This window comes from Panthera leo, chromosome F3, assembly GCF_018350215.1.
Source record: "Panthera leo isolate Ple1 chromosome F3, P.leo_Ple1_pat1.1, whole genome shotgun sequence".
NCBI classification, from domain to species: Eukaryota; Metazoa; Chordata; class Mammalia; order Carnivora; family Felidae; genus Panthera; species Panthera leo.
The window spans coordinates 67,379,110-67,391,286 of NC_056696.1; the positions used below are offsets into that span (position 1 = coordinate 67,379,110).

The window sequence follows — 12,177 nt, forward strand, 5'->3', positions numbered from 1 at the left end:
GACCCGAACTGAAATCGAGAGTCAGACGCCCAACCAGCTGAGCTACCTGGGCGCCCTCCCTGCCTCTGTACTTGCAGTGCTTGTCATTCTGTCTTAGAGAAAGACAATGGATTAATCTCAAATAAGTGAATAGAAGTTGACAAAGTAGTGCTCACAGGACCTGAGAAGTTACAGAGGAAGGTAGTCACACCGTGAGGATCCCTCCCTCCCATTTGTGATTGGCCCTGACGTCCACTCTGGTTGCAGCTCTGACTTGGGTGACTGCTGGGTAAACGGGGGCTTTCTGGCTGCTGTCGGGGCCTCTCCTCTGGGAGCAGCTGTGCGTCCTGGGCCCGTGGAAATCCCTTCTGGCAAGTTCGATCTGGCAAGTCGGTTCTCCCCTCTGGCTTTCAAAGGCCCTTAGTGCTGCCCGGGCCGAAACTGAACATTGGGATTGCGGGCTGCCCACACCGTGTTCTGTATTGCCTGGCGTGAGTCTCCATCACTAAACTGTTCCGTGAACACAGCTTTGCCGCCTCCTTGACTTTGCGCATGGTCCTTCCTACTGTCAGACTCCTAGACTCCACCAAATCCCGTTCTCCCATAAAGCAACATTTCTTTGGGTGGTGGGGAGGCTTGGATTCCAGACTACTCCGGCCCTCCGTACTCAGCCAGCACTCTTGTTTTCGCTTGCCCTTGTCAGGTCCCGGAGTTGATACTCAGAAGATACAAGTTACTTGTCTCAAAAATGAGTTTTTTGAGAAAACTTGAGTTCATCCTAGAGTAGCCATTTTGGGGGAAAATGAAATTGGATTCCTACTTCATTGTTTGCAAAATTAATTCGAGGCAGCTGAAAGATTTAAATACAAGCAAGTGAAACTAGAAGAAAACAGGAGATTTTTAAACGTATTTATCACAGGGGAAAAATAAGGGCAAAAAAATTGACGTGCTGAGAACAAAGTGTGGGGGGGTGTGATATTTGTACCAATACAAAGCTGAATTTCTTTACAGAATTTTCAGAATGTGGCAGTCAAGACGATTGGGACTACAGAAAAATAGGCAAACAACAGCTCCAGAGTGACTGTAGAACAGGAGGTGTTCCACCTAATTCAGCGGGAAATGCCAAGAAGCCTGGTAAAGACTCAGCGAGGGTGGGGGAAAACAGGCCCTCTGGTCTCAGGCAGAGGTCAGTTCCACCTGGCAGCTCGAACCCTGACTTGATCTTACAGATTTGGGTTCAAATATATATGAAATGCAGTACATACAGGGACATTCATTTCAATGTTCGCCGTAGCCAAATGTTGGAAACGCGAGGTTCTGGTCAAACATATCCATGGGACGTCCCCCTGCAGTGTCACTGAAAGACCAGTGGACAAAGGCAGTGCCAGGTGCATCGATACAGAACAGTCCTCCATGTGCAAGTGAAAATGAAAAAGCAAGCTGCAGAGCGGTGTCTGGATGCCAATGTGTGGTATCGCCTGTATGTATACACATGCAAGATGTGTATATACGTGGCAAGTAAGCTCTAGGCCCAGCCTGGCGCTTGAACTCACAACCCCGAGATCAAGAGTCCTGGCATCCCTGCATAGAATGTCTTCGGAAGGACTCAAAAGTAATAGTGGTTGTTTGAGGGAAAGACCCAAGTCACTGGGGAATAAAGATGATACCTTTTGGTACTTTATGAGTTTTGTGTCCTATGCATTTATTATTAGCCAAAATAATTAGCCAAAATAATTTTAAGCAGAAACACCAACGAACAACAAAAAGCGGGTTTGTTCAGCCAGACAGGAGCTCCTTTGCAAATACTACGTGCTGTTCTCGCATCCTATTTACTGACGTCTCTCTTCTCCACAATAAAACCGTAAGCTCTTCTAGGACAGGAACCGGCGTACCCGGGGGCTCCATAAATATTAATAATTGACAAAAAGAACTATCTGGGGTCTGCCGTCTTCGCCCCGGAAGTCCTTCAAATCCCTCTGCCTTCCTCACTGGACCCAGTTTATTGGGATCCATTCGGATCTTGGATGCAGACACCCTGGCCACTTGTAGGCAAGAGCGGGGCCAGTCGGGTAGGAGAGGCCAGTCGGGTAGGAGAGGAGTGTGGCTGTGCACCTGTGCAGGCTGGGACGCCTCGCAGCCCCAGGGGACGAGTTGCTCAAGCCGGAATCTGGGTGGAAGGAGGCGGTCTCTTTAAGAACTGCTGGCTTGGCCCCGCCCTGCAGAGAGATCAGCTGCATCTGGGAGTCACATGACTGCGGTGTGTCTTCCGCCCTCGGAGGCTGGGGCCGCATGTGCGGCTCTGAGGGGCCCCGCCGGGGCTGGGGGCGCTGTGCCCCCAGCCCCATGCTCCTCCTGAGTTTGCTTGCGTCTGCAGCCCCGCTTGGCCTGCTGGGGGAGGAGACCCGCCAGGTGAGGGGCTAGAGCAGTAGATGTTTCGGGAAACGCAGCCCTGGGAGGGAGCTTGGAATCCGGGGCACCCGAGGCGCAGGGGTGGGGTGGCTGCTTGGAGACGAGTTCTTCGGCCAGGGCTCCTGGGACAGGACTGTGGAGGAGGGCAGGCGTGAGGGTTCCCTGTCTTCCAGTGGAAGCTGGGCCCTGACTCAGCCCTGAGCGACCCAGGTCCAGGCGGGCGTTGGGCCGCTTCTCCCCCTGCCCCTGCCCTGCGCCCTCATCCGTCCGCTGGGGGCGGGCAGTTGTGGCTCTGCCCTCCTCTCCCCCAGCCCTCAACACGCCTCCTGCCTCTCCCCATCACGTCCAAGTTGCTTTGCCCTGTGTCTCTCCCCCGACCCTGTTCCCTGGACCCTCCACTGCTCCGTGTTCTAGGTGTCTCTGGAGGTCATCCCTCCCGGGCTGGACGCCCCCCAGAACCTCCTGCACATCCGGGCGGTGGGAACCAACTCCACGCTGCACTACGTGTGGAGCAGCGTGGGGCCTCCGGCAGTGCTGCTCGTGGCCACCGACACCCCCCACAGCACCCTGAGTGTCAACTGGAGCCTCCTGCTGTCCCCTGAGCCTGACGGGGGCCTGGTGGTGCTCCCCAAGGACAGCATCCAGTTCTCTTCTGCCCTTGTCTTTACCAGGGTGAGGAGGTTGGGGGAGAACCAAGGGGGAGCGTGTGCGGAGCAGAGGGTTCATCCGGATTCGAGGGAGGGACTGAAGACGGGGTACGGGAAGCAGTCAGGTACGGGAGCCTGCGGGTGGGGGCCCATGGGTGGCGGTGGTTCCGGGGACAGCTGGACTCAGGCAAGCCCTGCCCCACCTCACCCCACCCGCCAGCTCTTTGAATTTGATGGCGCCAACACATCCGAGGGGGCCAAGCCTCCGGGAGAACCGTATCCCCCGTATTCCCTGGCCAAGTTCTCCTGGAACAATATCACGGACTCATTGGAGCCTGCCACCCTGAGCGCCACGTTTCGAGGCCGCCCCACTGACGACCCCACCGGGGCTTTTGCCAATGGCAGCCTCGCCTTCAGGGTAAGGGTGTGGGGAAGCAGAGGAACTCAGAAGGCTGGTTTATGAGGGTGGGGGTGCCCTTCAAAGCCAGGCCTGCCCCCCTGCTTCCCGTCCTCCCCCACCTCCCCCATCCCAGGTGCAGGCCTTCTCTGGATCCGGCAGACCAGACCAGCCCCCGCGCCTCCTGCATTCGGCCGACACCTGCCAGCTAGAGGTGGCCCTGGTCGGGGCCTCTCCCCGGGGAAACCGCTCCCTGTTTGGGCTGGAGGTAGCCACCCTGGGCCAGGGCCCCGACTGCCCCTTGATGCAGGAGCAACATTCCATCGACGATGAATATGCACCTGCTGTCTTCCAGGTCAGGCCTTCAGCAGAGAGGCGGGTGGGTGGGGGGATGCGGAGAGAATCATGGAACCGTTTATCTTTTAGCGACATAGTTCAGCTCCTTTAAGTGACGGTCACTGTGCTGACAAATCTCTGCCTTCAGTGGAGAAGACGGAAGGCGGCCCTGGGGGCCTGGGGGTCTGGGGGCAGGAGCTGAGTGCAGGTTTGCAGAGGGTTGGGGCTGGAAAAGGACCCAGTGCCCGTGGCCCAACTCCCCTTCCGACAGAGGAGAGATGAAGGCTCTGTGCCGACAGCCTGTGAGTCCTTGAAGCAGACCCAGGACTCAGGACACCTAGTGACAGTTGGAGGCCGGGAAGGGTGGGGGAACAGAAGGGTTGGGCACAGGCTGGTCCTCCTCAGCCTGTGGCTTGTCTTTCTCCCCAGGTGAACCAGCTGCTGTGGGGCTCCCTCCCATCCGGCTTCGTGCAGTGGCGACCAGTGGCTTTCTCCCAGAGGCAGAGGGGCCGGGAATCAGCCCTGCCCTGCCAAGCTTCCCCTCTTCACCCCTCTTTGGCATACCTCCCCCAGTCACCCATAGTCAGAGCCTTCTTTGAGTCCCACAATAACTTCTGTGCCTTCAATTTGACATTTGGGGCTTCCACAGGCCCTGGCTACTGGGACGCACACTACCTCAGTTGGTGAGGGCCTGGGGCAGGGTGGGGGTGCTGAGCCGGGGCTTTGGGAGGGGACGTGGGGGAGCCTGGCCTCCCAGCGTATTCGTCTAATGTGCTCACCTCTGTTTCTCACTTGTGCTCGCCTCAGGTCGACGCTCCTGGGTGTGGGCACCCCTCCATTGGACACCTTGTCCCCACTAGTCCTAGGCATCATGGCGGTGGCCCTGGGTGCCCCGGGGCTCATGCTGCTGGCTGGAGGCGTGTTTCTGCTGCTGGGCCACAGGCAGTGCTCAGAATACCAGCGCATAAACTGAGGCCCGCTCTCTGGAGGGCTGGACGTTGATCCCCGGACTTGCCCTGCTGGTCTGCCAGACGGGGGGTCGGCTGCTCCCTTCTCCCACCTGGCTTTTCTGCAGAACATCAGGGACACCTCCACCTTTCCGGAGAACCCCCAGATGGGGCTGCCCTCATACTCTGGGGAGGGCCAGGGGCAGGGCGATGGCTGGAGGGAGGGTCCCTTGGCGATGCCTTACTGCCCCTCTTGCCCCATTTCCCTTAAATGGGACTCACAGGCCTAAACGAGAGGCCTTCTGACTGACTGGCTGCCCTGGAGGGCACGAAATAGACTCATTTTCTGCCCTGGGCTCCTCTCTCGGTGTGTGGGTGTCGCGGGCTGCTGTGCGGCCGGTGCTGGGAATGGGGGGCGGTGGGAGGGGCGTGGGAGGCACTGCTCCAGTGCGGCCCCTTCTCACCAGACGTAGCTTCCCTCCCCGCATGGGACCAGGCTGCCTCCAGCCTCACTCCGTCATGTGGGGAGAGTCTGATGCAGCTTGGGTCTGACGAGGAAGGGACGCTCGAGAGCGGGGGGCAACCACAAAGAAGAGCCGGGGAAGCTGTGGCGGCCATTTATTGTCAGACACATGGTCAGACGGCGTCGACGTCGGCCACTGTGTCTTGCAGCTGCTCCCCAGCCAGCACACACGTGGGTGCTGGCACACACATACCCCTGCCCTCTGGGGAGGCAGGCCTCCCCCTCCGCACCTCTTCCCATGGGAGGGGCGTGGCGGCTTCTGGGCAGTTTGGAGGCCGGAGGTTCGAGGGGCCTAAATAGGTTGGAAGACCGGAGGCCGCAGCTCCGGCGGGGGCAGTTTTGATCATCTCGACGGAGGCTAAAGATCCTACAAAGGCCAATCGTGGAGCCCAGGGCCCCAGGGCCCCAGGAAGGTTTTCACCAAACGTGGAAGTCCAGTTTGGTGGGATGCCCAGCCTTTATCTTGGGCACGGGCAACACTTCCAGTCTCCCCGAGGCCCTCTGCTTGGACAGTGGCACAGAAACGGTCAGTTTGGCTGTGGCTCTGCCCACTTGGTGCCTCATGGGAGGCTGGAGGCTGGAGGCCGGGGCGGGGAGGGCGGGTGGCCACTGTGGGCACGTGGGCTAGTGGCAGTGCTGGGGGCTGCTCCTGGCCCTGGGCCCTCAGCTTCCGTAAGGGGCGTAGCTGTCCACTTCGTTCCCTGCCAGAAACCAAAGTCCCTCCCTCACGATTGCCCCAGGCCCCCAAGGTGGAGGGCAATACCGTCGGAGGGCAGAGGACAGTCAGGGCAGTAGTGGGGCTCGGCCTGGGGTGGGGGCGGTGAGAGGGCGGGCACTCAGCCCCAGGGCCGGGGCCTGTGGTCCGAGGCCGAGCGGGCGTGGTCGGGGTAGTCGAGGCGGCTCTCGGCCGAGGTGAGCATGCGCTCGGGCTCCACCACGAACATGTAGTACAGGTTCCACACCAGCATGGACAGCAGGGGCAGGAACGTGAGGCCGTAGCCGAAGCCTCGGAAGGAGCGGCCCACGGCGAAGGTCAGCCAGTATATCAGCCTGGGGGGCGGGGTGGGGGGGGCAAGAGGAAGTCAGGCCCCCGGAGAGGAGTGCACGGGCTAGCTGGCGTACAGGCTGGGGGAGGGGAGCACAGGCAGGGGGGCCCACGCGGGTCGGTGCCTACAACTGACACTTCTCAACCCCTGGCGGATGCGTGCTTACTATGTACTAGGCGCTGCACTGATTCCTCCAGGGGCCTATTTAGACTTCCCCACGTGTCTGAGAGGCCGAGGCGTCATTCCCCTCCCTCTGTCTCCTTTTTAAACTTAAGTGTAAAACTTTGGCGTAGGCACCATACAGCCACATGGTTGGAAACGCCAAGGCTGCGGTGAGCGCGGTAAAATGTCTTCCTGTCCTGACTCGCAGCCACCCTGTTCTCTCCACCTCCACTCCACCCCCTCCTCGGACGTCCAGTGTCACAGTGGCTGGCACATCAAGGGCTGTTGTACGTGTAGATGAGTGAGCAAAAGATTTATGTTTTCCTTTTCTCAAGTTTGGTAGCATGCCGTGTAGACTGCTCTGCACGCTTTTCCCCATTGACCGTGTCTTGAGTGCAGCTCCATCGGTACAGAAACAGCCCCCTCATTCTTTTACGGCTGTAGTATGCTCCACTGTATTTATCTCTCCTTTTGAAGAAGAAACCCAGATTCCAAAGGGGTTGAGTAAAACTGGCCCAACGTCACACATCAGGGAAATAGTAGAACCGTCATTTGAACCCAAGCCCGTTCATCGCCCTCTCTCCCGCCATTTTAGAGGGGCGGGGGGAAAAGAGGGTAAGGAAGCCAGCTTTGAGAGGGCCTGAAGCCCAGAGGCATGGGACCTTCCCCTCTCGGAAGATGTACTCCAAATCCACACCCCTCAGCTTCCTCTCAATACGGGAAGGACCCCTTACTACAGAAGTGACGTGCCTCGCTCTTTTCCCGGAGCAGGGGCAAGTACCTGCTGCTTCTGTACTGCCCTGGGGGGCAGCAAGGCAGAATGAAGGAAAGGTTCCCCTGGTGAGCCCTTATCAGGCCAACTCTGGCAAGCACGTGAATTAACTCGCTAATCCCCACAGCTCCATTTCACAGATGGACAAGTGGAGGCCCGAGCGTGTGAGTGACTTGCCCCGTGGTAGGGAAGAAAGGGCCCTGGTGACAGACGGAAGGGCCTGTATTCCAGGCCCCACCACTGCTGAGCGGCCTGAGCAGCTCCTCTCCCCTGGTCTGCTGTGCCTTCCCCACGGTGAAGTGGGTGAGGCAGGCTGGACAGCCACGGGGGTGCTCTTTAGGCCCCTGACGATTCTTACTGCTCAAGCCGACTTCTGTCTGAGATCAGCACTCCCCAAGACGCACACGGGAGGGTGAGTCACACGGGGAGGAGAAACCAGGCTGCACGCTGGTCAGGAGGCCGGTGGGACAGACAACCACTACACTACAATCAGAAGCGGCAGAGGAGACAGATTCCAGCTCAAGAGAAAGAATGTTCTAGCAGCTAAAGTGACCGGGAATCCCGTATCAAAAGTTAACAACAGGAAATACGTTAGGGGAAAAAATGGGAAGATCTCCGTGTGCCTCCAGAAATTCAGAAGTACTTTCTGGGTCAGCAGCAGTTCACGTGAAAGCAGCCCCAAGGGTTCAGGTGACTTCCAAATGAGAGCAGAGGAGTGGGGCTGCCATGAGAGCCACTGTGGCCTCCCGTCTGTAGGAACAGGAGGCCAATGCCTGTGACAACGGACAAGCAGGAGACCCCCCTGGCCAGAGGGAAGGTCACAGGAGCCCGAGGGACCCTGGGGGAGCAGGGTGTTGCAGTGGGGGGACTGGGAGCTGTGGTCAAGTGTCTGAATGTTCTTAGGCAACTCCAGAGTCAAAGTCAGGGGCGCACTTTTTAGCACAATATAAATAAAAACTTTCTAGTGATGGGACTTGAAAAATGAAACAGACACTCTTACAAAGAACTGGACACTTGGTCACAGGGAGTGTTCAGCTAGAGGCCAGTGGCCAGCTGACCAGAGGGTCACGGAAGAGCGCTCCCAGCAACGAGCAGGAGGTTGATCGAGATGACACCGGAAAGCCCTTCCAGTGTTAGGCTGGTACCTGGGTCTCTGAACTCAACTTCCTTTGGGAAGACACACCTGCTACCAGGTGAGGCAAGGTGCAAGGGGGACAGTGGAGGCACCGATGCAGGACGCACGTGTGGGCTCCCTGCCCCCATCTCCCCAGGCCAGACGCCTGGGCCCCTCCAGCACCATCATCTCTCCCGGGCCCCACCCGCAACCCCACTCACCGGGAGACGGCAAAGAGGCCAGTGAGCAGAGGGAGCAGCTTGAGGGTCTCTTGGGGCAGGTAGGTGGCGAGCACGGCCAGGTTGAAAAAGTACAGGATGAAGAGCTGGACCGACTGGGCCACATAGCGCCGGTGGATCTCCACCTCCCGCCGCGGCTCCCCAAAGGGCCGCAGCGCCGAGAAGCACAAGAGGCTGAGCCCGTACACCAGGAGCCCTGGGGCAGGGGGGAGGGGGGAAGGGCGCACAGGGGGTCAGCGCCCAGCGGCCACGGGAGGCGGGGGAGGGTTCGCGGTGGGGCTCCCACCCCGGCACCGGCTGGGCACACCGGCTGGGCACACCGGGCGGCGCGGGGGAGGCCCAGGGAAGGGGATCTCCGCCCCCGGCCCCGCTCCCTTCTCCCCTGCCCGGCTCACCCAGTACGATGGGGAAGGTGGCAAAGACCCCGCAGCGCAGCGTGTAGATGAGGCGGGAGCTCATGGTAGGCAGCCGCGGGGCGTCGAAGGGCAGGAAGGCGTAGGCCCCGTACAGCAGGCAGGGGAAGAGAACGAGGGCGGCTCCCACCGAGGCCACGGCCCGCACCCCGTCCCGGCCCCCGCAGCCCCCGCAGGCCCCGCAGGAGCGGCCTGGCGGCCTCACCACGGCCTCGGCCCACTTGCGCTCGGGGGGCTCGGGCTGGGTGGCCCGGGCAGGCGGGCGGGTCCGGTGGCGCTCGCCCTCACCCGCCTCGCAGCGCACAACCAGGTCCTCCTGGGGCCGCCGCTCGATGCACTGCAGGTCGATGGGCACAAAGGCCCGGGCCGCCTTCTCGGGCAGCAGGTTGGCATCATCTTCGGACAACTCCTCTAGCTTGGTGGGTGGCTCTGAGCGGAGGGGCTCGGGCTCGATGTCCCGCCATCCGGGGGGGTCTGGGAACGGGGCACTGGGCTGAGGGCCAGTCCCCCAGGGCAGGGTGGCAGCTTCGCTTACCGTGCTGTCGAGAGCATCCTCAGTCCCCTCTTCGGCGGTGGGAGACCCAGCAGAAGACCCCGCCCTGGAGGACTCGGCTCCACAGGACTCAGCCCCACCTTCACCTTCCGGCTGCCGGCCATTGGGGACCAAGGCCTGGGGCGGGCTCTTCTCCGGGGCCTCAGACCCCTTCACTTCCAGCAGGGCCAGGGTCTCGGGTTCTGTCATCCTGGGGCCTCAGTTCTGGGGTGTACCATGAGGTCCTATCACCCTAGAGGGAGCAGAAGAAAGCTCTGTCAAAAGTTCCTGGCTTCTGGCCCTTGGGACAGGGGGATAGACTTGGAACTCTCTGGGGCAGCTGGTCTCACGGGCTTTAGCCCCTTCTGGGGCCTTAGGAAGAACACGGTACCGAGGAAGGTGTTGAAACAGAAGGAGGTGGGAGGGAAGGGAGCGGCTGAAATGGAGACACCCTTTCGACGTCAGACGCCATCCAGCAGGAGAGGGTGAGTCAGGGGGCACAGGCGTTGGCAGTTGTGGCCTCAGCCGGCTCCCGCCCGTGCCTTCTACCAGCCCCCTCCGAAACCCCCGGGGTCACGCCCACCCTAGTGCAGAAACCAGAGGAAGGTGGGGTGTCCAGAACTTTGCCTGGAGCTCCCTTCCCACTAGGGGCCTCTTGTGGCCAGAGGCTGCGCCTTTACCCTCAAACCTCCCCTTCTTGTAGATCCTTGTTTGAAACTCTCCCGGAAACCGATACCAGTGATTTGCTAACAAATCTGTCCCGAGGAGCCCGCAACGGCAGTGCGCCCTGTTCTTTCGTCCACAGTGTGGGTACCTGGGTGGTTTCCATGCTCTTCGCTAGTCTGTGCCCTCCGTCCTCCCTCTGCAGAGGGCCTGGGGCTGTCCATTCTGGCTTCTGGGTCTAATTATGGCCGTTCCCCATGCCTCCCCTCCTGTTTTTCTCCGTTTCCCCCATCTCACTGCTTCTGGATGGGGCAGAGTCCCCTCCCTCCACCTCCTCAAGGGCCTTCTACCCCTTGCCGTGTGAACCCACGACACCCTCTTACTTTCCATCTGCAGAGGTGGAGGGTCCCCAACGTTTGGGAAGGAGCTGCCCAGCTCCCTGCTGGCTCTGCAAGTATCCCTCTCAGTCTCTCTCCCTTTACCTGTGTCTCCAAACCTGTCTGACCAGAGCAGGTGGGGCCCAGATTAAAGGGGCAGGCCCTGCCCTGCTGAATCTGCCGACAGAAAAAGCATTGGAGGACGTCACCCTTTCCGAAAGTGGGGGTGCAGCTGGGCACAAGGGTAAGTGTGTGCTCTAGGCAGATGGGATGTGTAGGAGCTTGAAGCTCAGGAAAGCAGAGGGCACATCAAAGGGTGCTCGGAGTAGGTAGAAAAGGTGGAACTTCTACACGTACTTGTGCAGTATTTGGTGAGCACCTGTTACTGGCTAGGCACTATTCTAGGCACAGACATAGGAGAGGAGAGTGCAGGCAAGGTCCCTGCCCTCGAGTAGCCTGTTCTATTGCGGTAACAGATAATAAAGAGCCTAATCAATAGGACAGTTTGAGTAGAGAAAACTTCTTTGCCAAGACAACATTTGAGCTGAGACCTGACAGGAAATGAGGAGGGCTCCAGAGCAAGTAAAAGACCCACTTAGGCTGGTTCAGGAACAGAAGAAAGGTTGGTGGCTGGAACCAGGAGCACCGAGGTGGAAGGGAATTTATGTTCCTATCACAACTTCCCCAGACTTCCCAAGATACCTTGCTTTTTTAGCCTAGGTTCAATGCCAAGAAAGCAATAGGAATCCAAGGTAATCGTTCCAAGGCAGAAACCTGAGAGAGGGGCTTCTCATCCCTGTGGGACCTCACCCCAAAGTCACTTGAGCTTTGTGAGGGCGGGACAGGGTCTGGATCGCTCTTCGCCCGTGTCTCCAGAACCCAAGGCTGGAAGACAGCAGGCGTTCAATAAATGTTTGCTGGGCTGCTGAGAGACAGCAAGTGGAAGGCTGTGGGGTAGGGGAGCTGAGGGCGAGGCGCCTGCACGAGGGTCACGTCTTGGAGGGGCCTCACTCTTACGGTCCTCCTCTCCCCGGGAAACTCTCACATACACTTTCGTTTGTTCTTTTTTTTTTTTTTTTATTTATTTTTGGGACAGAGAGAGACAGAGCATGAACGGGGGAGGGTCAGAGAGAGAGGGAGACACAGAATCAGAAACAGGCTCCAGGCTCTGAGCCATCAGCCCAGAGCCTGACGCGGGGCTCGAACTCACGGACCGCGAGATCGTGACCTGGCTGAAGTCGGACGCTTAACCGACTGCGCCACCCAGGCGCCCCTCGTTTGTTCTTTTAAGCAACGGGGGAAAGGGAGAACTGGATCACCTGCAACCTGAGAGAGACGCGACTCAAACGGGGGGACAGGTGTAGGGTCGGCAGAGCGGACCAAATGGCCACCGCAGCACAAAACAAAGTCTCGCTCCTGGACGTGGGCCCATCCGCCGCGACCCTTAGTTGAGCCCCAGCCCCTCGCCGGGTCCACTGTCCGTTCTCTGGCAGGTTTGTCAATAAAGTTTTTCGCAAGGACTTGGAGAGGCCGGAAAGAAGCCGCGCTGCCCAGAGTTAGTTCTGGCAACTTCCCGGGAGGGAAAACGAGCCTCGCGAGACTTGGTAGCATGCCCCCCCCC

The 12,177-nt window shown here is 59.3% G+C and overlaps 2 protein-coding genes across 6 annotated transcripts; one reads left to right on the forward strand and one right to left on the reverse strand.

Annotated features, from left to right (window-relative positions):
* The first annotated feature begins 2,206 nt into the window (after positions 1 to 2,206).
* Positions 2,207 to 5,071, forward strand: LOC122212053 (glycosylated lysosomal membrane protein). Of its 3 annotated transcripts, XM_042925719.1 has the most exons (6): positions 2,208 to 2,388; positions 2,803 to 3,060; positions 3,256 to 3,453; positions 3,569 to 3,787; positions 4,198 to 4,451; positions 4,576 to 5,071. In XM_042925719.1, the coding sequence occupies exons 1-6, from the start codon at positions 2,269 to 2,271 to the stop codon at positions 4,739 to 4,741; spliced, it is 1,215 nt and encodes a 404-aa protein (XP_042781653.1). In that variant the 5' UTR covers positions 2,208 to 2,268; the 3' UTR covers positions 4,742 to 5,071. The 3 variants fall into 3 exon arrangements, with proteins under 3 accessions (XP_042781655.1, XP_042781653.1, XP_042781654.1); XM_042925721.1 differs by lacking the exon at positions 4,198 to 4,451 and having other exon boundaries at positions 2,207 to 2,388; XM_042925720.1 differs by lacking the exon at positions 3,569 to 3,787.
* Positions 5,072 to 5,319: 248 nt separating this feature from the next.
* TMEM79 (transmembrane protein 79) lies at positions 5,320 to 12,137 on the reverse strand. Of its 3 annotated transcripts, XM_042925724.1 has the most exons (5): positions 11,876 to 12,137; positions 10,563 to 10,733; positions 8,967 to 9,769; positions 8,554 to 8,767; positions 5,320 to 6,288 (listed from the first exon to the last, which is right to left on the reverse strand). In XM_042925724.1, the coding sequence occupies exons 3-5, from the start codon at positions 9,724 to 9,726 to the stop codon at positions 6,075 to 6,077; spliced, it is 1,188 nt and encodes a 395-aa protein (XP_042781658.1). In that variant the 5' UTR covers positions 9,727 to 9,769; positions 10,563 to 10,733; positions 11,876 to 12,137; the 3' UTR covers positions 5,320 to 6,074. The 3 variants fall into 3 exon arrangements, with proteins under 3 accessions (XP_042781658.1, XP_042781657.1, XP_042781659.1); XM_042925723.1 differs by lacking the exon at positions 10,563 to 10,733; XM_042925725.1 differs by lacking the exons at positions 5,320 to 6,288; positions 10,563 to 10,733 and adding an exon at positions 7,899 to 7,968.
* Positions 12,138 to 12,177: the final 40 nt, after the last annotated feature.

Excerpts from the sequence above, each read along its gene's own strand:
- LOC122212053 (XM_042925719.1), top strand. The coding sequence starts at position 2,269 with ATGTGCGGCTCTGAGGGGCCCCGCCGGGGCTGGGGGCGCTGTGCCCCC. Across the intron at positions 3,061-3,255 it reads CTGCCCTTGTCTTTACCAGG|CTCTTTGAATTTGATGGCGC; the intron begins GTGAGGAGGTTG and ends CCCACCCGCCAG. Across the intron at positions 3,454-3,568 it reads ATGGCAGCCTCGCCTTCAGG|GTGCAGGCCTTCTCTGGATC; the intron begins GTAAGGGTGTGG and ends CCCCCATCCCAG.
- TMEM79 (XM_042925723.1), bottom strand. The coding sequence starts at position 9,726 with ATGACAGAACCCGAGACCCTGGCCCTGCTGGAAGTGAAGGGGTCTGAG. Across the intron at positions 8,768-8,966 it reads CACCTTCCCCATCGTACTGG|GGCTCCTGGTGTACGGGCTC; the intron begins GTGAGCCGGGCA and ends CCCCTGCCCCAG. Across the intron at positions 6,289-8,553 it reads GGCCTCTTTGCCGTCTCCCG|GCTGATATACTGGCTGACCT; the intron begins GTGAGTGGGGTT and ends CCCGCCCCCCAG.